This window comes from Megascapheus bottae, chromosome 7 (assembly GCF_031878675.1).
Source record: "Megascapheus bottae isolate mThoBot1 chromosome 7, mThoBot2.hap1, whole genome shotgun sequence".
NCBI lineage: Eukaryota > Metazoa > Chordata > Mammalia > Rodentia > Geomyidae > Megascapheus > Megascapheus bottae.
The window spans coordinates 32,463,350-32,487,948 of NC_143515.1; the positions used below are offsets into that span (position 1 = coordinate 32,463,350).

At 41.4% G+C, this 24,599-nt stretch overlaps 1 protein-coding gene and 1 long non-coding RNA gene across 2 annotated transcripts in view; one reads left to right on the forward strand and one right to left on the reverse strand.

Moving 5' to 3' along the window:
* The window catches only part of LOC150060537 (uncharacterized), a 491,819-nt gene that overhangs the window by 360,062 nt on the left and 107,158 nt on the right, over positions 1–24,599 (forward strand). The window lies entirely within an intron of this gene.
* Positions 7,474–22,950, reverse strand: LOC150060552 (uncharacterized protein C2orf78-like). The gene is given in 5 exon segments (XM_090336252.1): positions 7,474–8,808; positions 10,608–11,344; positions 16,411–16,464; positions 16,467–16,493; positions 22,890–22,950. Coding segments are annotated over 5 exon segments (2,214 nt in total).

The following is a 24,599-nucleotide window of genomic DNA, read 5'->3' on the forward strand; positions in this document are numbered from 1 at the left end:
AAACCTATTAGGTTTTGCATTCTTTTTTATTTCATTTTAAAACTTAATTTACTTTATTCTTATTGTAGTGGTGGTATACAGAGGTATTGCAATTGCACAAGTCAGGTAATAAGTATATTTCCATTTATACAGTATCTTCCGTTCCCTCATGCTCTCCCAGTCCCTCTTGACTCTATCCACAAGTTATGTAGCTCACTTTCGTTGGTGTCCAGTGGGCTCCACTGCTCTGTTTTTGTCATTTTACCCTTGAGTTCTGTACACCTCCCAAACCCTTCTGAAGAGGTATACTTGAATACACCATACATAAGGTAAAGAAGACAGATCATCAAAAATTAAAAACTAAACAAAAGAAAGGGGGAAAAAGGATGTTTCTTCCCTCCACCTTTTGGAGTTCATTTCTGAATTTTATATGAATAAAAAGAGGCACATGGGCTTTGCATTTTTGTTTCTCTCCTAATGGTGCCCTCTTTTGTTCTCAATGTTTGTGATTATCTAGAATCCTTTCTAATTTATATCCCAATGCATTTTAGATCTCATTCTTGCACATCCAAAAGAACATGCACGATTTGTGTCTCTGAGTTTGGCTTAGCTCACCTAACATGATTTGTTCTAGTTCTATTTCCTTGCAGATGATATTACTTTATTCTTCCTAATGGCTGTGTAAAATTCCATTGTGTATAGGTACCACATAGTTTGGATCCACTCATCTATTGTGGGGCATCTGAGTTGCTCTATATCTTGCCTATTATGAATAGCGAAGCAATAAAAACGGTCTGTGTTTAGTTTTTTTGAGGAACCTCATACTGCTGTTCAGAGAGGTTGTACTCCTTTACATTCCCACCAATATGTAGAAGAGTTACTTTCCCCCCAAGATTTCCAACAATATTTGCAGTTCAAATTCACAATGTTGGACAATCTGACAGGGGTGAGATGGAACTTCAGAGTTGTTTTAATTTGCGTTTCCTTTATGGCCAGGGTTGATGAGCATTTCCTCAAGTGTATCTTTGCCATTCTCACCTCTTCTGAGAAATCTCTACTTAGCTCCCTTGCCCATTAAGTGATTGCTTTATAAGGTTTGGTAGGGGTTGGTTTCTTAAGCTCTTTGCGTATATTGGATATGAGGACTTTGATATATGGCTTGAAAAGGAAGATCTTTTCCCAGCAATCCTTTTTTTTTTTTGCCAGTTCTTTCGCTTGAACTCAGGGTCTGGGCACCATCCATGGGCTTCTTTTGCTTAAAGCTAGCACTCTATCACTTGAGCCACAGCACCCCTTTTGGCTATTTCTGTTTATATGATACTGAGGAATCCAACTCAGGGTTTCATGCATGTGTGGCAAGCACTGTACCACTAAGCCACATTCCAGTCTACTTGTAGTTTTTGAATGGCTGATTGGAGATAAGAATCTCACAAGGACTTTTTTTTTGGCCAGTCCTGGGGCTTGAAGTCAGGGCCTGAGCTTTCTCAAGGCTAGAGCTCTACCACTTGAGCCACAGCACCAGTTCTGTCTTTTCTACATATGTGGTACCGAGGAATCAAACCCAGGTCTTCGTGCATGCTAGGCAAGCACTCTACCATAGGCCAAACTCCAGGCCCCACCCAGCAATTCTTTTTTTTAATTTTTTATTGTAATTAATAAAAATTTTACATGATATTTGCCAGATAGAAGGTGCATTAATTCACATACATTGATACCCTTTCACATGTCTTGGTACCCATTACCCTCCTCCCCACCCCCCACCCGTGTGGTTTCCCCCCCCACCAATTCTTTTATAGTTTATTTTTTTTTCTGGATTCTGTGCCTTGAGCTTTTTTGATCAAGGCTGTGCTCTATTGCTTAAGCCATAGTACCACTTCTGGCTCGTGGCTTAACTGTACATAAGAGTCTTGTCACAGACTTTCTTAACTGGGATGGCTTTGAACTGTGGTCTTCCTGAGTAGCTATGATTACAGGCATGAGCCCCTAGTACACCACGAGTTGTGCATTCTCATACTCATAGATGTCAACTCCTAGAGATACAGGTCTCTTTTTTGCATAGCCCTGATACTTTGAAAAGTAGTCTCTGCCCATTAGAAGCAAATACTAAAGAAATGGAATACACAGAGGAAGGCAGACTTCTGTCTGACTTAAAAGGCTTTTATTGTAAAGATGATATACATAGGGGGTACAGTTACTTAAGTCAGGTAACGAGTACATTTCCTTTTGAACAATGTTACCGCCTCCCTCATTCTCCCCCGGGTTTGCCTTCTCCCCACTTGAAGTTATATCGTTCATTTCCAACATAGTGTCTAGTCCGTGTCACTGCTAAATTGGCTTACCCTTTATCTCACCATTTCTGTGCTTCTTCCAGTGATAGCCAGACCAGTCCCCACAATTTGTGTCAGAAGAAAAGGAATGAATATGGAGTCCAAGATAAAAAGGATGTCATTCTAGTTGAAATTAACTGGTTTTACTTAACATGAAACTATCAAGCATATTCTGGAGCAAGGCTCCTATTGCAAACTCTACATAGTAATCTATTGGTTTGTGTACTTATAGTTGCTGAGAAACATTGCACAGAAAACCAACTAGCGTTACCTTTCTACAATTGTGATGATTATTTCTATGTCAAGATGACTTTACTCCTGCCTAGGTAAATCAGTACTGTCCATGGTAATAACTGGCTCAACCTCATGAGGCTTGCCCTCACGAGCCTACATCTCCAGCCCAGCTTCTGTGATATTCCCCAAGTCTCTGCATGTTTTCTGTATTGGGTAGACAGCATATGAGTAGGCCATCTGTTCAGATTGTTAGCAGAGTCCACAGCTACTGTAGAGGCATATACACAAGACACATTTATTATAGAAACAATCTTTGTTTTCATTCTTGTGTATATTTTTATTCTCTTTAAATAGTTGTACAAAGGCAGTATCAACCATCCATTTCCCATCAAGAGCTCCAGAAATCAAACCAATGGCTTAGTGATTGTCTGTTTTAAGAAGATGGAGTCATAGGATGTTCATTTGGGATGTTCATGTGCGACATGATGTGTGGGACATCACAGACCAGCATTCCACATTTTGTCTTGAAAGTAGCGAAAGAGCCAGGTGCTGGTGGCTCATGTCTGTAATCCTAGCTACTGAAGAGGCTGAGATCAGAGGATCACAGTTTCAAAGAAGCCTGGGTACCGTAGTCGAGGAGACTGTTATCTCCAATTCAACACCAGAAAACTGGAATGGCACTGTGGCTCAGAGACAATGCCCAAGGCCTGAGTTCAAACCCCTCGATCAAAAAAAAAAAATCAAATAGCAAATTCCCATTGGGTATGATCCAACTAAGGCTGTGCTGTATTGATGAAATCTACTCTCTTAGATACTATAGTTACAATACCTGGTCATGTGAGACATTCCACCAATGCTGGTTTAAAGGATGGGGGATCCATGAGTGATGGTATTTATTTATTTATTTATTTATGAGCCAGTCCTGTAGACTGAGCTCAGGGCCTTAGCACTGTCTTTGGGCTTTCTCAAGGCTGAAGCTCTAGCACTTGAGCCACAGCACCACTTCTCCCGTTTTCTATGTATGTGGTACCAAGATATCAAACCCGGGTCTTTGTGCTTGCTAGGGAAGCACTCTACTGCTAGGGCAAACTCCAGACCTGGTCCATGAGCATTTTTGTTCATGATCAGACCTCTACTGAAACTGCAACTCTCATTTGTGATTAACTAGAGATAAGAGCCCAAGGGGCTTTCATGCCCAAGCTGATTTCCAACCCCAATCCTCTGATCTCAGCTTCCTGACTTGCAAGAGTTAGAAGCAGAAATCTTTTCATTTGGTTGGCGGGAAAGATTTGTTAATAATTTAATGTGAAGTATAAATGTGCTCAATTGTAAGTTGCAAACCAATATGATATTAGGGATTTCTTTTCACTTTCATGTTTATTGAAGTTTTAGAATCAGGGAAGTTTTTCATAATTGTCAATGTTTGTTGTAACATTGCCACCTTGACAATGTCAAAGGTACTGATCAGTTTCTTTTGTGCCGTTATATATACATTTGTTCATTTCTTTTCATCTCTCTTTTTTTTTCTTTGCCAGTCCTCGACTTGATTTCAGGGCCTGAGCACTGTCCTTGGACTTTCTCAAGGCTAGAGCTCTACCACTTGAGCCTCAGCACCACTTCCACCTTTTTTCATGTATGTGGTACCGAGGAATCGAACCTGGGTCTTTGTGCATGCTGGGCAAGCACTCTACCACTAGGCCAAACTCCTGGTCCTCTTTTCATCTCTTTTTTTTGAAATTTAAACATTTTTACTGTTAGGGTGATTTACAGAGGGGTTACAATCAGATAAATCAGTTAATGAGTACATTGCCTTTTAAACAGGATTATCTGCTCCCTCATTATCTCCCAGTTTTTCCCCTTTCCTCTTCCCTGCCCCTGCCAGGTTATATAGTTCATTTCCAACAGTGGCTAGTGAGTCTCACTGCTGATGGTTTAGCCTTTGTCCCTTTGCTTTCCCTTCTCCTCCCCAAATCAAATGAACGTATATAAAGACAAAGGGTACATACATTTAAAAAATAGTGACAAAAGAGAATATACCAAGGAGAAAAAAGAAAGAAAAAAAGAAAGAATTGCAAACAGTACAATAAAAAATCTCTTGATTCCATTTCTTAGAGTTCATTTTGATCCTAGAGAACGTTCTATGATCATACGTACATAGCTATTGAGCCCTTGTGATCCTCTCCTAAGAACAGCTTCCGGTCCATTATATGATGAGTTGTCTCTGTCCCAGTGTAGCCAGGTGGCCTGTGGGCTCCATCCCTAATGTTTACGTTCCTCCTAGAGGTACTTGGATAGCTCCAGGGCTCAGATATGACCACCACTGCAGCCACTGCTGTTGTGACTGCTGGCACAATCACTGTATGTGGATACCGAATTCTGTCTTCTTATGCAAGCAGTTTATAATTTTCTTCTTTGGTATAAATCTCTGTATAAACAATAGCTACGTTGGAGTGACTGTCTAGATGTGAAAAGCTTGATGGGACCCTCAAGTTCTGCTTCCTCAGGGGACTTAGTTGGGTCAGTTATCCATCTGCCATCTTCTCCAAAATTCAACGTTTTAAAATCAATTTATTCAATTGTAACGTCTTTGTGAAAATGACTAGTAGGAAAAATGATACACATTCAGGTGTGTAAAAGTAGGGAGGTACTGGTGAACCATTCTAATAATCCTCAGGAAGCTGGGACCCGAGGATAATGGTAGAAGTAGATATGGATCAAGTGACTGTGCATTGGCCTCAAGTATGAGTAAAAAACAATGCAATATAGACTACATTTGGTTTCATTCTGAAAATGTACTATTGTGCCTCTGACTAGTGTACGTCTAAATGGTGTGATGAATTATATTTCAGGAAAGTTTTTTGTTTTATTGTGTGGGTCCTGTGGTTTGAACTCAGGGTCTGAGCACTCCCTCTGAGCTTTTTTGGCTTAAAGCCAGGTCTCAACCATATCAGCCAGAGCTCTTCTTTTGGCTTTTTGATGGTAAATTAGAAATAAGTGTCACACAAAATTATGTCACAGGAATGATCATTCCTGCATAGGCTGTCTTTGAAGAGCAATCCTCAGTCCGCAGCCTCTGCGCTAGCTAGGAATACAGGCACGAGCCAAGGGCTCAAGAAATGGTTTTCAGCAAAATTTAGTAAGCTTCCTACAATGATCCTCCACCCTGTGTCCTTCTACTCGGTTCTCCTTTCCTGTCCTCTCAGTCGCCATCGCCCACTCCCCATCCAGCTGTGCCTCTTGTGGCCTCTGAAGTGGAACACAGGGCCCTGCAGCTTGACTGCAGTGACTCATTGCTGTGCCTGTGCAAATGCCTGTCTCCCTGGGGTTCTCCTGGAATAGACACTAGGAGCAGATTTTGCTTGTGCTGGTCCTTTGCGGCGAGTGGTGTGGGAACCAGCAAGGCAAGAAGGAGCAGTACAGGACACATTTAGTGTTTTGTCTACTTCACATATTTGATCTTGTCCACCCAGTAACTCCAGATCCTCAGGTGGGAAATTTAGGTTGGAAATCTAGGTGCACTTGCATTCTCTGAGGAATTCAGACACTCAGGCCTCCATTGGAGGCCTCGACCTTTGAATTTAATGTGATCCCAGCCCACAGCTGAACCTCACAAATCAAGTGGACCAGTGATACTAGCCCTGTGTGTTTAGTGATTAATTGAAGTATTATAGCACATCTTGCTGCCCTGAATAATTAAATGGGTACTGAATAAATAAATAAATGATCCTAAATGATGAGGCCTTTCTCAGGGTGGACTTTATGCTACTTTGCTTCACTGGCTAGGCCCCAGGATAGCCTTTGTCCCCAGGATAACCATGAGCTCTTGGCTCTAATGTGGTAGATTTCTCTCATATCATGCATTTGCCTTTTCTTCTTCTCATCTTAGATAACTGCATCGTGTGTGTGTGTGTGTGTGTGTGTGTGTGTGTGTGTGTGTGTGCCAATACTGGGGGTAGAATTGAGGGCCAGTGTGTTTCACTTATCTTTTTCACTCAGTGCTACTGTAAACTTCCCTTTCCACTCTATGCTGCTCAAATTACAATGAGCTTATGACTTATTTGTCTGCCATTGCTGCCTTAGAGTCTCAGTATTCATCTCTCAGTCTCTTGATTGGCTAGGATTGCAAGGAAGAGCCATGACCACCTGGCTTCAAAGTGTGTGGGTCCCCTGCTTCACCTGCCCCTTAAAGCTCAACATTTTTCACAGTACCCTAGAGCCTTTTACTGTACTTTTTCTTGCCACTCCTAGAGCTTGATCTCAGCACCTGATCACTGCCCTTGGGCTTCTTTTGCTCAAGGCTAGCATTCTAACAGTTGAGCCACTGGGTGATTCCTGGCTTTTTCAGTGTATGTGGTAACAAGGAATTGAACTCAGGGCTTCATGCATGCTAGGCAAGCACTCTACCACTTGCTCATGCTCCAGGCGCTGTTTTCTCCCATTTTTGAAAAGTATTTTCTAAGTAGTATTTAGAACCCAACCTTAGAAATTAAGTCTTATAACACGGCTCCATGATTCTTCTAAAAGACAAAATGACCTTTCCTTTTTTCTTCCTACTCTTGGACTCTGTTGGTTCTGATGTCTTTAATCCTCCCATGCACAATTCAAGTGCAACTTTTCTCCACCCTCAATCCAATTTCTTCTTTCAAGTTTAACTTTTGAGTCCAAACTCTATCCAAAATGAAGCCAAACTTTGCAATATCATAAAACTCAAATGGGTTCTTTATTAGTCATATATTAAATTTCATTACATTTAATCGTTCAGGTTTATTAAGTTTTGGATATATTGTAGTAATATTATTCTACCAACATCTATGCATTTATATCAATATACTATATGCCTATATAAATGTTCATATTTATCTTTGTATATATATACATATATATTTTTATATATATATGGGAAAACATGTGGTACCCACAATCGCAGCAACTCTTACACTGTGTAGCCATAGTAGTGAGACACTTCCATATCTCTTTGCCTCTGAACAAAAAACTGCAGTTTCCCCAAAGCAGTGTATTGGGCAGCATTCTCACGCTCTTGCTGGGCCCGCCTTTTCATGGCTTCACGCTCTGGCCTTTGCTCCTTGGTGATGGGATTTGATACTACAGGGCCAGGAATATCGGGTTTCCTCCATGGAATTGGTTGGCGGCTGAAATCTTGGAGTAGGTACTGGTTATGAGGCTTAGGCGGTGAACGGAACTCGTTCCCAGCAGTGGAAACAGGCTTGTGCTGGACAGAAGCGCTGGATGAGGTTGAGTGGGGTTCAGGCCTAGCAACAGCAGACTGAGATACACTAGGCTGGGGAGCATTGGCCGATCCCTGTGTGTATGTATTGGTTACACTTGGCTGAGATGCTTTGGTGGAACCTCTGAGACTCGTGTTGGCAGAAGCTGGTTGAGACAGGCTGACTGCGGTAGGTTGAGCCGTGGTAGGATGAGGCCGTGCAGGGTATGGTACAGTGGGCCTCCTGGAGGCCAGAGACTGTGGCCTGTGAGGAACGGGTCGAGCCTGAGGCTTCTCTGGGGTTAGAAAAGGCAAAGGAACCAACTTGACCTTGCCAGGGGGAGGCAGCTCATCCTGGGATGGGGATGGACACTGGCTTTCACTCCTATCCCTCTTCTTGACTTGAATGTTTCTAGGGCCTTTACCCTCATGTGGAATATCCAGCCATGATTTCATGGCAGAGTCTCGTGTGCCGCTTGCAGTTTTCTTCTCATTCTTCTTTCCTAGGGCATGAAAAACCTGCACTGACTCCCACATCTGCACGCCTAGGTTGGTTCGAGGTCTTTTGAAGGTCTCTTGGCTAAGCTCAGGGTGGCTTCTCTTGTGCTTCATCTTGGGAATGCTTGCCTTCTCTTCTGCTTTCAGTTTGTTCCCTGACTGCTTGGTTTCTTCACATTTCTTGGGATTGCTTCCCCTGATCCTTTTGGGCTCATTCTGCCCATGGCTCTTTGTTTTGCTCACCCTGCTGGATGCAGGCTTTGGGGTCTGGGCTGTGTTCAGGGAAGCCTTGTCACTGGCTGGGGTGCTACACTCAGTTTCCTCTTCCTTCAGCAGGCCCTGTGGCTGCAGCTGCTGGCCTTTGGCCTCGGGAGTTCCATCCACACTTTCCAAGGTGTCGTGCTTGTTCTTGGACACTTGATCAGTGGAATACTTGGTGACCACAGAGTTTTCCTGCAGCAGAATCTCATTGATGGTGTCTGTATCTTTGATGTGGGTTATAGTAGAAATATTGGATTGCTGAAAATCTGTGAAGGAGGTGAAAATCTGGTTAAAATGAATGTCTTGACCATCACAGTGATATCTTTTAGCTACCCACTGTCACATTCCATTCCATTTGTCTCAAGACTCAGAGTATCCAAATTGGCCTTGTTCCATGTAGACTTCTGTCTTGGCCCTAAGGTTAATGTCGACCTGCAGCTGCTAAATGTCAGGTGGAGCATCCTGACTTTCTGTTAGTTTCTCAAAGGCAACCAGAGGCTTTCAAACCTTGCTTTCAATTTCATCCTAACGCGTATTCTCTGTGTCTGGATTTGCTGGAGGCAAGACCAAGGTACTAGGAATGTTTACTACTGGATTGATATTGGAATGTCTCCAAAGTCAGGTGACACATGTTTCTCTCAAGGACTTCAACATTTATGCTTGTAGGACTTGGGTTGTCTGCAGTTTGTGACTGGCAAAATTTATGATTCTAGAAAGTTGTGATTCTAGAAAAGTGTATGCATTGCCAGGGAAGTTTCTACTGATGTAAAGAAATCACAGCAGAAATCAGTCCCTGGTAAGTAACATGCTCCATTTATGCACCAATGATTTAAGGGCATTGTCATCACTGAGCAAGGTGTTTCTAGCAGCTAGTTTTAAGCACCATGGACAGGATCGTGAGTTGGAAGATCGTGATAGCTACTCTATGTAAAACTTGTGCTAATTCATTTTCATTATTTCTTTTCCCTTTTCCTCTATAGAATTGTTGTCAGTGAAATAAAAATGAAAGAAGTTTTAAAAGTAGGAAATGATTTGGACATCATGTATGGGTCAGAAGTAAAGTAGTTCCTTACTGTGTTCTTGACTCTGGGTTCAAACAACAAAAAACCCAGCTTTATAAAGTGTCATCTATTTATATAGTTGTCGATTATTGCCAGTGTCCTGTAAGTAAAATAGGTGTTGATTCTCACCCTGATCTGAGAGAACGGCAAGTGAGGGGCAGTCAGGGAGGGGAGGACAGGTTTAGCATGTTTTGAGTGCATTTCTGAGAGTTGAGTGTGTGTGCATGTGCATGTGTGTGTGAGGGAGAGACGGGGAGAATAGAGAGCTAGAGAATGTGATCATGCACTGGATGCTTCTGGGACTTGAACTCAGCCTTTTTTCTTTTGCTGCTTGACTTTTTCTTAGGCCTGATGTATTCTCGCTTTTTTTAGGCATCTATTGTCTGCATTTGGGAACTGACAATGAGATGTTGAAAACACTTTGCAGGCTGACTTTGAAATTTGTTCCTCAGCTCTCAGGCTCCTGATTAGCTAGGCCACAGGCATGATTCAGTGGTGCTCAGCTCCAGGGTGGAATTCCTGCCCATGAAATATGCAAAATATATATTCTCACCTGCTTCCTTTGGGCAGGTTCTCTGCACACAGTAAAGCAAGTTTATCTGCTATTATCAAAACTAATGTTTGACATATTTTCCAATGAAAGCAAAGAACTCGAACAAGAAGGGGATTAATTAGGGAGAATGGATTGTGAGGACAATGTAGACCATGGCCTCACTGAGTGTGCTTTGGGTGGCATCTAAGAGCAGCACAGCCATATTTCCTCACTTATGTATTTACTTAATTATCCAGTGCAATTAGTGGCAGCACTGAGGTTTGAAGCAGTCAGTGCTCCACCACTGGAGCCATACCCTTGGCCCTCTGCCTCATGGCAGAAATTGGAGGTCTCCTTGTGAGTGTGGTGGGTGAGACTGAGGATTTAGACTATATTTGTGGAGTAGTGGAGACTCTATGCAGATGCAGGTCAGCCCCTCCTTTTTGTGCTGCTAATCCTGTTCCTTTCTGTTGTCTGTGCTTACCTTGAACATTGGTTTCTGGGTGGTGTTGAGCAGACACAGAGTAGTAGATTCCAGAAGTGGAGACTGGTGGTGGGACATTTGCGGGCTGAACCTCTTGGAGCATCATCACGATTTCTGGCTGAGGAGCAAAGACCCTGCTCCCTGTATAGGACACAGAGCCATATGATTGCAGGCAGGGACCAGGTTCTCCAGATAATAGAGGGCCCACTGTGCTTTGGTTATAGTAGTAAATTTGGTTGTTTCGTTGGCAGGGAAGTAACAAGCTACTACTCTCTTGTTGTGGAATGTGAGATAACGTCCCCTGAACCAGGCTGGCAGACAGCGATGGATACAGAGGGACTATGGCATTTGCATCCGCATATCGAGATGTCATAGTCATTGAAGGGACTGCTGTGCCCTGGTCAATGAGAGTCAATGTGAAGTCTCCCAGTGCAGAGGACTTTTTATTGTGTCCTGTGTACTCCCATTCAAAAGCACTGGCACAGGAGGAGGCTGCAGTGGAGATGTGGCTCTGGCCAGTAACCCCTGACAGCATGGGTGTGCTGGAATGTTGGCAAAGACCCGTGAGTGGCTGCAAAGAGGTGCCAGAGGTTGATGGCAGTGGCCATGCTGAAGTGAAGGCTGGGGTGGAGACTGTGGAGATGTTGCAGCTGTTGCCTGTTAGAGAAGTGGCATCGTTCTCCACAGGAAGAGGAAGCTGTAGTGAGTTTGCAGCTCCAAGTAAAGATGGATGCTGGAAATTGTCTGCAAGAAGCAAGGGGTGGTTAAAAAATGGATAAGGTTGCCCAACTCTCACTGTTTTGGAGGAACAGCATATTGGAAGCTGGCTGTGACTGACTGGGAATGCTCTCATTCCAATAGCCACCCACATTCTTCTGATGAACTTGGCAAAGAGGTTCAACAGGAGACACCAAGTGGTTCCTGTGCTGTTTCCTAGGCAGAAGCAGGCTTCTCCTTCTTGTCCTGACTTTCCCTGAGTCACTCCTAACTGTGTCCTAGCATGTGAGCCTTTTGAATCTCAGGTATCCTCAGTGTACTTGTTAGATCACCCATTCAAGAGCAGGAAACCTAGGGGCAGAGGCCAGCCTGATTGGCTCAAATACTTCTTTTGAATTACTATGAGCACCGTGTTCCAAAGGGTGAGCAGGTGAAGAATGCCCAGAAATCAGGAGAACTTGAACTTCCTATAAGCCAGTGGATGTTGGTCTTGAGAAAATAGTTTGCATTTTTCTTGTTATTGTGTAACCTTATAGAAATCTCTGGCCATTTTTAGTGCTTACTTAAAACACAGACCAGAAGATAAGTAAAGAATACAATGACCACCTCAGAGTTCCCAATATACTTTTTGTAGGAAACCTGAAACCCTCTGCTGGGTTGGGTGGCTCACTCCGGTAATCCTAGCTACTCAGGAGGCTGAGATCTGAGGATTAGGGTTCAAAATCAGCTGGAGCACAAAAAGACCTGAGACTCTTATTTCCAATTAAGCTCCAGAAAACGGGAACTGGGACTTGGCTCTAGGGTAGGATGGTAGCTCTGAGCTGAAGAGCTGAGGGATTCTCCCAGGCCCTTGTCAAAACCCATGACCCACACAAAAGAAGAAAAGGAAGGGGCCAGGAGTTTGGCCTAGTGGTTGAAGTGCTTGCCTAGCATGCATGAAGACCCGGGTTCGATTCCTTGGTACCACATACACAGAAAAAAGCTAGAAGTGGTGTTGAGGCTCAAGTGGTAGAGCTCTAGCCTTGAGAAAGTCCAAGGACAGTGCTCAGGCCCTGAGCTCAAGCCCAGGACTGGCAAAAAAAAAAGAAGACTGAGACGTTCTGAACTTCAAGTCACTCATCAATGATATATTATACATGCTGAAAACAATGATATCAGTAATAATATTGAATAATGAATGTAAGTGACATATTATACATGACTGATATGGAACAAAATAGAAAGACATTAAAGCTAATTTGGATGTATGTCAAATATTCATTATAGTACACTTACCAATAAATAAAGTGATCTTATTACATATGCAATGTTGTGAAAACAAACATTTTCTCATCTATTTCAGACAAAAACCATCACAGGATTAGAAAGTGGTTTTGAATTATATGTGTGTGTGTGTGTGCGCGTGTGTGTGTGTGTGTGCGTGTGCATGTGTGTGTGTGTGTGTGTGTGCGCGTTTTGTATTCTGGGAGTTGAACTGAAGTTGGTATAGGTGTAATGTGTGTGGAAGCAGAAAAATGCATTAAATGTAAATATTCAAGCAGTCACGCTTTGTTTTTGCTAGTCCTGTTCTTGAGCTCAGGGCCTGAGCACTGTCCTTGGACTTTCTCAAGGCCAGAGCTCTACTACTAGAGCCTCAGCACCACTTCTATCTTTTTTCTATGTGTGTGATACCAAGGAATTCATCCTGCATCTTCATGCATGCTAGGCAAGCACTCTACCACTAGGCCAAACTCCCAGCCCCCATGCTGTTTTTAAATACAGATTTTATTCTTATACTTCTGCATGTGAAATGTTTGAAATTATACTTTCAAGATAAAATTCTGGAAAGGACTATTTTGGACAATAGGGCCTAATATGTTTATGTAACTGTTGTATCATGTTTACAAGGTGAAAGTTTTCAGAGCTCAGAGGCTCAGAATTTCTATTTTCTGGTCTTTCTCAGCTTGTGGAAGCTGTTGAATTTCCTTAGCGAAAGCTTTCTTTCTCCACTTAAAGGCATACCCCTCCAATCTGTTCTTATATCGCTCATCTCTCATTCTTCTCCCTGGATTGACAATAGTGAATCTTCCTTTTCATGAACATGGATAACTCTTCATTTATTCGACTGCTCCTTTGATTTTCTCACCAAAGCTTGGTAATTTTCAGCATGTACATCTTACACCTATCTTTTGTAATTATTCTAAGTATCTCATAATTTTGGTAGTATAAATGGCACTCTCAATTCAATTTCCATTTGCTTATTGAGAATGATTAATCATTGTCTTCTGACCCTATATCCTGGACGTTAGGTAACTTGTTTTTTTTTTTTTACATCATCCCTCTTGCCATATACATGGTCATAATTGACATAGATCAATATTTTTGAATGTGCAGGAGACCTAGTATCCCTAGCACATGGGATAGTGTGGTTAGACAATCACTTTTTTTTTTTGCCTGTCCTGGGCTTGAGCTCAGGGCCTCGGCACTGTCCTTGGACTTTCTCAAGGCTAGAGCTCTACCACTTGAGCCTCAGGACCACTTCTGACTTTGTTGTTTTTTTTTCCAATGTATGTGGTACCAAAGAATTGAACCTGGCTTTTTCGTGCATGCGAGGCAAACACTCTACCAGTAGGCCAAACTCCTAGTCCCAGACAATCACTTTTGTCAGGACATTAATACCAGATTGGACAATATAGCACAAATGTAGAAAAGAAAAAATCAGAACAAAGAAAGACAAACCAAAATGATTTCTCTAAATATCATACCTCAATGTAAAGATATTAATTGTTCTAGCTGGGTATTTAAATCAACTTAGTATAAATAGCAGCATCAAAAAATCTTTAAAAACCGTTTGAAATGGGAATTAATGCACCATCTATCTGGCAAATATCATGTAACCCTTATATAACAGTAAAAATATATATATATATATATAAACGTTTGAAAACCAATCTGAGAAAAATATTGATACAAATGTAAAATAAACACTTAGAATTCTATCATTATCATCATTATTTACAGCTTTTAGTTGAAACCTGCTTCTGATACAAATTAGAATACTTTATTAAAAAATGCATGTTCAGCTCTCATGATTCAAGGCTGTAATCCTAACTACTGGAGCTTGAGGTTTGAAAATTATTATTTCAAGCCAGTCCTTCCCATAAAGTCTGTAGGACTCTTATTAACGGTTAAATATCAAAACCTGGAATTGGAGACCTGATGAGTTGTAGAGCTCTACCTATAAGCTAAAAAGCTCAGAGACAGTGTCAAGCTTGGAGTTTAAATCTTGGTATTCATACAAGCACACACACACACACACACACACACACACACACACACACACACACACACACTTCCATGAAGTCTAAATATAAGAATGAAAAGTAATGTTGAAATATATTACAGAACCTTCTGTGTAATCCCTCTCAAGAAATATTCCTTAAAATAATTTGGAATACATATCTAAAATGTTTACATTGCAAACTGTCAAGGCTCAGTAGCTCCCTTCTCTAATCCTATTTGGGAAACAGTCTGCTGGACAGTGGTTTGAGATCCATCTAGGCTGGTTACTGAACACCTCATCTCAATCAAATAAGCCCTCTGTTAGTAGATCATGACTGTGGCCCAAGGTACAAGAGAGTCCTTCCTAGGTGGTAGGATCATGGTTCAAGGTTTGCCTGACCTAAAATTTCATATCTTCAAAAAAAACCTAGCTAAAACAAAGAAAGCTAAAGGAGTGGCTGGCACCTGTGCCGGCCCTAAGTTAGTCAGGTTGACAAAAGGCTCGTTCAAAGCATCATCTGTATTCACAGTCAACTAGAAAAAAAAAAACACATAACAAACCTAAAGCAGGAACCAGCTAAAAGTGACATCTCAGAAACTGCTTTTAATGATTCTCTGTTTTAACCTTAGTTGGCTTTTGGTCCATCAATGTGGCTAACACTAACTTCATTTTGCCTGGCTCTGGTTAGATTGCCCTCGGTTTTCTGTGTGTGGATTTAAAAATGTTTGATCCTCTTCAACATTCTATTGAAACCACCGCTGTTTTCTTGAGAATGTCTCCATGCTCTTCATGTCTTTGGCTCTGTCTTATTTCTCATCACCTTCTTCATCTTTTCTTCACCTCTAGTTCCTGGTGAACCTTTCCTTCTAGATCATCTGCCTCGTTCTAGTCCCGTCATCCCCTCTCTCTTCCTGTTTTTCTCTTTACCTTGTCTGAGCAGAAATATGGAAACACACACTATGCTTAAATTTACTACATTTGATATAAACGTAACTATATAGACATCAAAACCTATGACTCTAGAGACATAATGTTTTATTTCATAAATTAATATGTTTCTATGACATACAATCCCTTAGCCTAGTTTTGATTAAGTTCTAAATACTAAGTCCCAGTGATTGTAAATAGAGATTCCCTCCTGGAACACTTGTTGGTTAAACTTGTCATTTAAAATATGATGTAAAAATCAATGTTAATAAATTCTCCAATTAAAAAATTTTTACTACATTTGAAATACCAAAGTGGAACTAATTTTTAGAGGATACTGTTACAAATGAAGTATCTTGGTATAGGGATTTCAACAGGACTAGGTTTCCTTCTCCATTAGTTTGTTTAAAATTGACTCTCTGAAGAAATCTGTAGCTTCATTCTCCATTCATAAATGTCATTAAAAATACAGTGCTGGAGGCCCGGGAGTTTGGCCTAATAGTAGAGTGCTTGCCTAGCATGCATGAAGACCTGGGATCGATTCCTCGGTACCCCACATACATAGCAAAAATCTGGAAGTGGTGCTGAGGCTCAAGTGGTAGACTGCTAGCCTTGAGAAAGTCCAAGGACAGTGCTCAAGCCCTGAGCTCAAGCCCAAGACGGGCAAAAAAAATACAGTGCTGGAAAACAAAGCTATCACAAGATAAACAATTCATTTTCTTCATGTTGCAGACAAAGCAACAGATTTTTGTCACAAAGTAAATCATGTGGCTAAGTCATATATACCTAGTAAACATCACAGCCCAACATTTCTAATTCAATACTTGAAGCTGTTTTGATTCTACTATTAAATTTAGGGAGCAGGGGAGTCTAATGAAAACTCTAAATCCCTTTTTCTTCTTACCTGACATACTGAGACAATGGGTAATATCAACTGGAGAAACAAGGGATGAAGAATGACACTAGAGGATGTGTGCGTAGCTGAAGCTAAAGAGCAAGAGTGTGTCCAGTACGGAGCTCACTGGACACTGGTCACTAGCGATGATCCAAATATACGCCTGGACGATGCCATGGAAACCCCAAGATTCTACCAAGTAGTGATAGGTTCAGTGGGAGAATGATGTCATTACTCAGGCAGTTGAAAGGCCTGGAGTAGCCAATCACAAGATCAGAATCTGAACCAGAAGCTGGGTTTGGGTAGAGAATGGCAGGAGAGCTCTAGTAGCTCTTTAATGCTTGATCTTTGGTGACTTGAGGTCCTGCAAGACAGACAGGAAATCCCCTTTCGTCTACGTTCTTATATTGAGGACATCACCTCAGTGTTTCTCACCAATGTTCATTAATAGTTATTTTTAATTTGCTTATTTTGCTTTCTATATTATATGATAATTACATATTGCATATATAGTTCACATGTTTGAGGGATAAGGAAAGGGACTTTGAGATTGAAAACTTCATTGTTCTGAAACCGTTTAGTTGAGCCATTTGAATTTTCAAATAGTAGAAGCAGAATGAAAGAGCTTTTTACCTAGTTGAAGAGTAGTGTTGATGATACCTTGTAGAGGATGATGTCATCTAAGGCACTTGCTTTCTAGTTTCTTGCCCCTGAAATCCTTATTCTGGGTTGTTCTAGCCATGTTGGACTTGGATCCCTCTTTATATTTCTCTTGTTCACTTAGGAACTGGTTCTTGGAAAACCTATTAGGTTTTGCATTCTTTTTTATTTCATTTTAAAACTTAATTTACTTTATTCTTATTGTAGTGGTGGTATACAGAGGTATTGCAATTGCACAAGTCAGGTAATAAGTATATTTCCATTTATACAGTATCTTCCGTTCCCTCATGCTCTCCCAGTCCCTCTTGACTCTATCCACAAGTTATGTAGCTCACTTTCGTTGGTGTCCAGTGGGCTCCACTGCTCTGTTTTTGTCATTTTACCCTTGAGTTCTGTACACCTCCCAAACCCTTCTGAAGAGGTATACTTGAATACACCATACATAAGGTAAAGAAGACAGATCATCAAAAATTAAAAACTAAACAAAAGAAAGGGGGAAAAAGGATGTTTCTTCCCTCCACCTTTTGGAGTTCATTTCTGAATTTTATATGAATAAAAAGAGGCACATGGGCTTTGCATTTTTGTTTCTCTCCTAATGGTGCCCTCTTTTGTTCTCAATGTTTGTGATTATCTAGAATCCTTTCTAATTTATATCCCAATGCATTTTAGATCTCATTTTTGCACATCCAAAAGAACATGCACGATTTGTGTCTCTGAGTTTGGCTTAGCTCACCTAACATGATTTGTTCTAGTTCTATTTCCTTGCAGATGATATTACTTTATTCTTCCTAATGGCTGTGTAAAATTCCATTGTGTATAGGTACCACATAGTTTGGATCCACTCATCTATTGTGGGGCATCTGAGTTGCTCTATATCTTGCCTATTATGAATAGCGAAGCAATAAAAACGGTCTGTGTTTAGTTTTTTTGAGGAACCTCATACTGCTGTTCAGAGAGGTTGTACTCCTTTACATTCCCACCAATATGTAGAAGAGTTACTTTCCCCCCAAGATTTCCAACAATATTTGCAGTTCAAATTCACAATGTTGGACAATCTGACAGGGGTGAGATGGAACTTCAGAGTTGTTTTAATTTGCGTTTCCTTTATGGCCAGGGTTGATGAGCATTTCCTCAAGTGTATCTTTGCCATTCTCACCTCTTCTGAGAAATCTCTACTTAGCTCCCTTGCCCATTAAGTGATTGCTTTATAAGGTTTGGTAGGGGTTGGTTTCTTAAGCTCTTTGCATATATTGGATATGAGGACTTTGATATATGGCTTGAAAAGGAAGATCTTTTCCCAGCAATCCTTTTTTTTTTTGCCAGTTCTTTCGCTTGAACTCAGGGTCTGGGCACCATCCATGGGCTTCTTTTGCTTAAAGCTAGCACTCTATCACTTGAGCCACAGCACCCCTTTTGGCTATTTCTGTTTATATGGTACTGAGGAATCCAACTCAGGGTTTCATGCATGTGTGGCAAGCACTGTACCACTAAGCCACATTCCAGTCTACTTGTAGTTTTTGAATGGCTGATTGGAGATAAGAATCTCACAAGGACTTTTTTTTTTGGCCAGTCCTGGGGCTTGAAGTCAGGGCCTGAGCTTTCTCAAGGCTAGAGCTCTACCACTTGAGCCACAGCACCAGTTCTGTCTTTTCTACATATGTGGTACCGAGGAATCAAACCCAGGTCTTCGTGCATGCTAGGCAAGCACTCTACCATAGGCCAAACTCCAGGCCCCACCCAGCAATTCTTTTTTTTAATTTTTTATTGTAATTAATAAAAATTTTACATGATATTTGCCAGATAGAAGGTGCATTAATTCACATACATTGATACCCTTTCACATGTCTTGGTACCCATTACCCTCCTCCCCACCCCCCACCCGTGTGGTTTCCCCCCCCACCAATTCTTTTATAGTTTATTTTTTTTTCTGGATTCTGTGCCTTGAGCTTTTTTGATCAAGGCTGTGCTCTATTGCTTAAGCCATAGTACCACTTCTGGCTCGTGGCTTAACTGTACATAAGAGTCTTGTCACAGACTTTCTTAACTGGGATGGCTTTGAACTGTGGTCTTCCTGAGTAGCTATGATTACAGGCATGAGCCCCTAGTACACCACGAGTTGTGCATTCTCATACTCATAGATGTCAACTCCTAGAGATACAGGTCTCTTTTTTGCATAGCCCTGATACTTTGAAAAGTAGTCTCTGCCCATTAGAAGCAAATACTAAAGAAATGGAATACACAGAGGAAGGCAGACTTCTGTCTGACTTAAAAGGCTTTTATTGTAAAGATGATATACATAGGGGGTACAGTTACTTAAGTCAGGTAACGAGTACATTTCCTTTTGAACAATGTTACCGCCTCCCTCATTCTCCCCCGGGTTTGCCTTCTCCCCACTTGAAGTTATATCGTTCATTTCCAACATAGTGTCTAGTCCGTGTCACTGCTAAATTGGCTTACCCTTTATCTCACCATTTCTGTGCTTCTTCCAGTGATAGCCAGACCAGTCCCCACAATTTGTGTCAGAAGAAAAGGAATGAATATGGAGTCCAAGATAAAAAGGATGTCATTCTAGTTGAAATTAACTGGTTTTACTTAACATGAAACTATCAAGCATATTCTGGAGCAAGGCTCCTATTGCAAACTCTACATAGTAATCTATTGGTTTGTGTACTTATAGTTGCTGAGAAACATTGCACAGAAAACCAACTAGCGTTACCTTTCTACAATTGTGATGATTATTTCTATGTCAAGATGACTTTACTCCTGCCTAGGTAAATCAGTACTGTCCATGGTAATAACTGGCTCAACCTCATGAGGCTTGCCCTCACGAGCCTACATCTCCAGCCCAGCTTCTGTGATATTCCCCAAGTCTCTGCATGTTTTCTGTATTGGGTAGACAGCATATGAGTAGGCCATCTGTTCAGATTGTTAGCAGAGTCCACAGCTACTGTAGAGGCATATACACAAGACACATTTATTATAGAAACAATCTTTGTTTTCATTCTTGTGTATATTTTTATTCTCTTTAAATAGTTGTACAAAGGCAGTATCAACCATCCATTTCCCATCAAGAGCTCCAGAAATCAAACCAATGGCTTAGTGATTGTCTGTTTTAAGAAGATGGAGTCATAGGATGTTCATTTGGGATGTTCATGTGCGACATGATGTGTGGGACATCACAGACCAGCATTCCACATTTTGTCTTGAAAGTAGCGAAAGAGCCAGGTGCTGGTGGCTCATGTCTGTAATCCTAGCTACTGAAGAGGCTGAGATCAGAGGATCACAGTTTCAAAGAAGCCTGGGTACCGTAGTCGAGGAGACTGTTATCTCCAATTCAACACCAGAAAACTGGAATGGCACTGTGGCTCAGAGACAATGCCCAAGGCCTGAGTTCAAACCCCTCGATCAAAAAAAAAAAATCAAATAGCAAATTCCCATTGGGTATGATCCAACTAAGGCTGTGCTGTATTGATGAAATCTACTCTCTTAGATACTATAGTTACAATACCTGGTCATGTGAGACATTCCACCAATGCTGGTTTAAAGGATGGGGGATCCATGAGTGATGGTATTTATTTATTTATTTATTTATGAGCCAGTCCTGTAGACTGAGCTCAGGGCCTTAGCACTGTCTTTGGGCTTTCTCAAGGCTGAAGCTCTAGCACTTGAGCCACAGCACCACTTCTCCCGTTTTCTATGTATGTGGTACCAAGATATCAAACCCGGGTCTTTGTGCTTGCTAGGGAAGCACTCTACTGCTAGGGCAAACTCCAGACCTGGTCCATGAGCATTTTTGTTCATGATCAGACCTCTACTGAAACTGCAACTCTCATTTGTGATTAACTAGAGATAAGAGCCCAAGGGGCTTTCATGCCCAAGCTGATTTCCAACCCCAATCCTCTGATCTCAGCTTCCTGACTTGCAAGAGTTAGAAGCAGAAATCTTTTCATTTGGTTGGCGGGAAAGATTTGTTAATAATTTAATGTGAAGTATAAATGTGCTCAATTGTAAGTTGCAAACCAATATGATATTAGGGATTTCTTTTCACTTTCATGTTTATTGAAGTTTTAGAATCAGGGAAGTTTTTCATAATTGTCAATGTTTGTTGTAACATTGCCACCTTGACAATGTCAAAGGTACTGATCAGTTTCTTTTGTGCCGTTATATATACATTTGTTCATTTCTTTTCATCTCTCTTTTTTTTTCTTTGCCAGTCCTCGACTTGATTTCAGGGCCTGAGCACTGTCCTTGGACTTTCTCAAGGCTAGAGCTCTACCACTTGAGCCTCAGCACCACTTCCACCTTTTTTCATGTATGTGGTACCGAGGAATCGAACCTGGGTCTTTGTGCATGCTGGGCAAGCACTCTACCACTAGGCCAAACTCCTGGTCCTCTTTTCATCTCTTTTTTTTGAAATTTAAACATTTTTACTGTTAGGGTGATTTACAGAGGGGTTACAATCAGATAAATCAGTTAATGAGTACATTGCCTTTTAAACAGGATTATCTGCTCCCTCATTATCTCCCAGTTTTTCCCCTTTCCTCTTCCCTGCCCCTGCCAGGTTATATAGTTCATTTCCAACAGTGGCTAGTGAGTCTCACTGCTGATGGTTTAGCCTTTGTCCCTTTGCTTTCCCTTCTCCTCCCCAAATCAAATGAACGTATATAAAGACAAAGGGTACATACATTTAAAAAATAGTGACAAAAGAGAATATACCAAGGAGAAAAAAGAAAGAAAAAAAGAAAGAATTGCAAACAGTACAATAAAAAATCTCTTGATTCCATTTCTTAGAGTTCATTTTGATCCTAGAGAACGTTCTATGATCATACGTACATAGCTATTGAGCCCTTGTGATCCTCTCCTAAGAACAGCTTCCGGTCCATTATATGATGAGTTGTCTCTGTCCCAGTGTAGCCAGGTGGCCTGTGGGCTCCATCCCTAATGTTTACGTTCCTCCTAGAGGTACTTGGATAGCTCCAGGGCTCAGATATGACCACCACTGCAGCCACTGCTGTTGTGACTGCTGGCACAATCACTGTATGTGGATACCGAATTCTGTCTTCTTATGCAAGCAGTTTATAATTTTCTTCTTTGGTATAAATCTCTGTATAAACAATAGCTACGTTGGAGTGACTGTCTAGATGTGAAAAGCTTGATGGGACCCTCAAGTTCTGCTTCCTCAGGGGACTTAGTTGGGTCAGTTATCCATCTGCCATCTTCTCCAAAATTCAACGTTTTAAAATCAATTTATTCAATTGTAACGTCTTTGTGAAAATGACTAGTAGGAAAAATGATACACATTCAGGTGTGTAAAAGTAGGGAGGTACTGGTGAACCATTCTAATAATCCTCAGGAAGCTGGGACCCGAGGATAATGGTAGAAGTAGATATGGATCAAGTGACTGTGCATTGGCCTCAAGTATGAGTAAAAAACAATGCAATATAGACTACATTTGGTTTCATTCTGAAAATGTACTATTGTGCCTCTGACTAGTGTACGTCTAAATGGTGTGATGAATTATATTTCAGGAAAGTTTTTTGTTTTATTGTGTGGGTCCTGTGGTTTGAACTCAGGGTCTGAGCACTCCCTCTGAGCTTTTTTGGCTTAAAGCCAGGTCTCAACCATATCAGCCAGAGCTCTTCTTTTGGCTTTTTGATGGTAAATTAGAAATAAGTGTCACACAAAATTATGTCACAGGAATGATCATTCCTGCATAGGCTGTCTTTGAAGAGCAATCCTCAGTCCGCAGCCTCTGCGCTAGCTAGGAATACAGGCACGAGCCAAGGGCTCAAGAAATGGTTTTCAGCAAAATTTAGTAAGCTTCCTACAATGATCCTCCACCCTGTGTCCTTCTACTCGGTTCTCCTTTCCTGTCCTCTCAGTCGCCATCGCCCACTCCCCATCCAGCTGTGCCTCTTGTGGCCTCTGAAGTGGAACACAGGGCCCTGCAGCTTGACTGCAGTGACTCATTGCTGTGCCTGTGCAAATGCCTGTCTCCCTGGGGTTCTCCTGGAATAGACACTAGGAGCAGATTTTGCTTGTGCTGGTCCTTTGCGGCGAGTGGTGTGGGAACCAGCAAGGCAAGAAGGAGCAGTACAGGACACATTTAGTGTTTTGTCTACTTCACATATTTGATCTTGTCCACCCAGTAACTCCAGATCCTCAGGTGGGAAATTTAGGTTGGAAATCTAGGTGCACTTGCATTCTCTGAGGAATTCAGACACTCAGGCCTCCATTGGAGGCCTCGACCTTTGAATTTAATGTGATCCCAGCCCACAGCTGAACCTCACAAATCAAGTGGACCAGTGATACTAGCCCTGTGTGTTTAGTGATTAATTGAAGTATTATAGCACATCTTGCTGCCCTGAATAATTAAATGGGTACTGAATAAATAAATAAATGATCCTAAATGATGAGGCCTTTCTCAGGGTGGACTTTATGCTACTTTGCTTCACTGGCTAGGCCCCAGGATAGCCTTTGTCCCCAGGATAACCATGAGCTCTTGGCTCTAATGTGGTAGATTTCTCTCATATGATGCATTTGCCTTTTCTTCTTCTCATCTTAGATAACTGCATCGTGTGTGTGTGTGTGTGTGTGTGTGTGTGTGTGTGTGTGTGTGTGTGTGCCAATACTGGGGGTAGAATTGAGGGCCAGTGTGTTTCACTTATCTTTTTCACTCAGTGCTACTGTAAACTTCCCTTTCCACTCTATGCTGCTCAAATTACAATGAGCTTATGACTTATTTGTCTGCCATTGCTGCCTTAGAGTCTCAGTATTCATCTCTCAGTCTCTTGATTGGCTAGGATTGCAAGGAAGAGCCATGACCACCTGGCTTCAAAGTGTGTGGGTCCCCTGCTTCACCTGCCCCTTAAAGCTCAACATTTTTCACAGTACCCTAGAGCCTTTTACTGTACTTTTTCTTGCCACTCCTAGAGCTTGATCTCAGCACCTGATCACTGCCCTTGGGCTTCTTTTGCTCAAGGCTAGCATTCTAACAGTTGAGCCACTGGGTGATTCCTGGCTTTTTCAGTGTATGTGGTAACAAGGAATTGAACTCAGGGCTTCATGCATGCTAGGCAAGCACTCTACCACTTGCTCATGCTCCAGGCGCTGTTTTCTCCCATTTTTGAAAAGTATTTTCTAAGTAGTATTTAGAACCCAACCTTAGAAATTAAGTCTTATAACACGGCTCCATGATTCTTCTAAAAGACAAAATGACCTTTCCTTTTTTCTTCCTACTCTTGGACTCTGTTGGTTCTGATGTCTTTAATCCTCCCATGCACAATTCAAGTGCAACTTTTCTCCACCCTCAATCCAATTTCTTCTTTCAAGTTTAACTTTTGAGTCCAAACTCTATCCAAAATGAAGCCAAACTTTGCAATATCATAAAACTCAAATGGGTTCTTTATTAGTCATATATTAAATTTCATTACATTTAATCGTTCAGGTTTATTAAGTTTTGGATATATTGTAGTAATATTATTCTACCAACATCTATGCATTTATATCAATATACTATATGCCTATATAAATGTTCA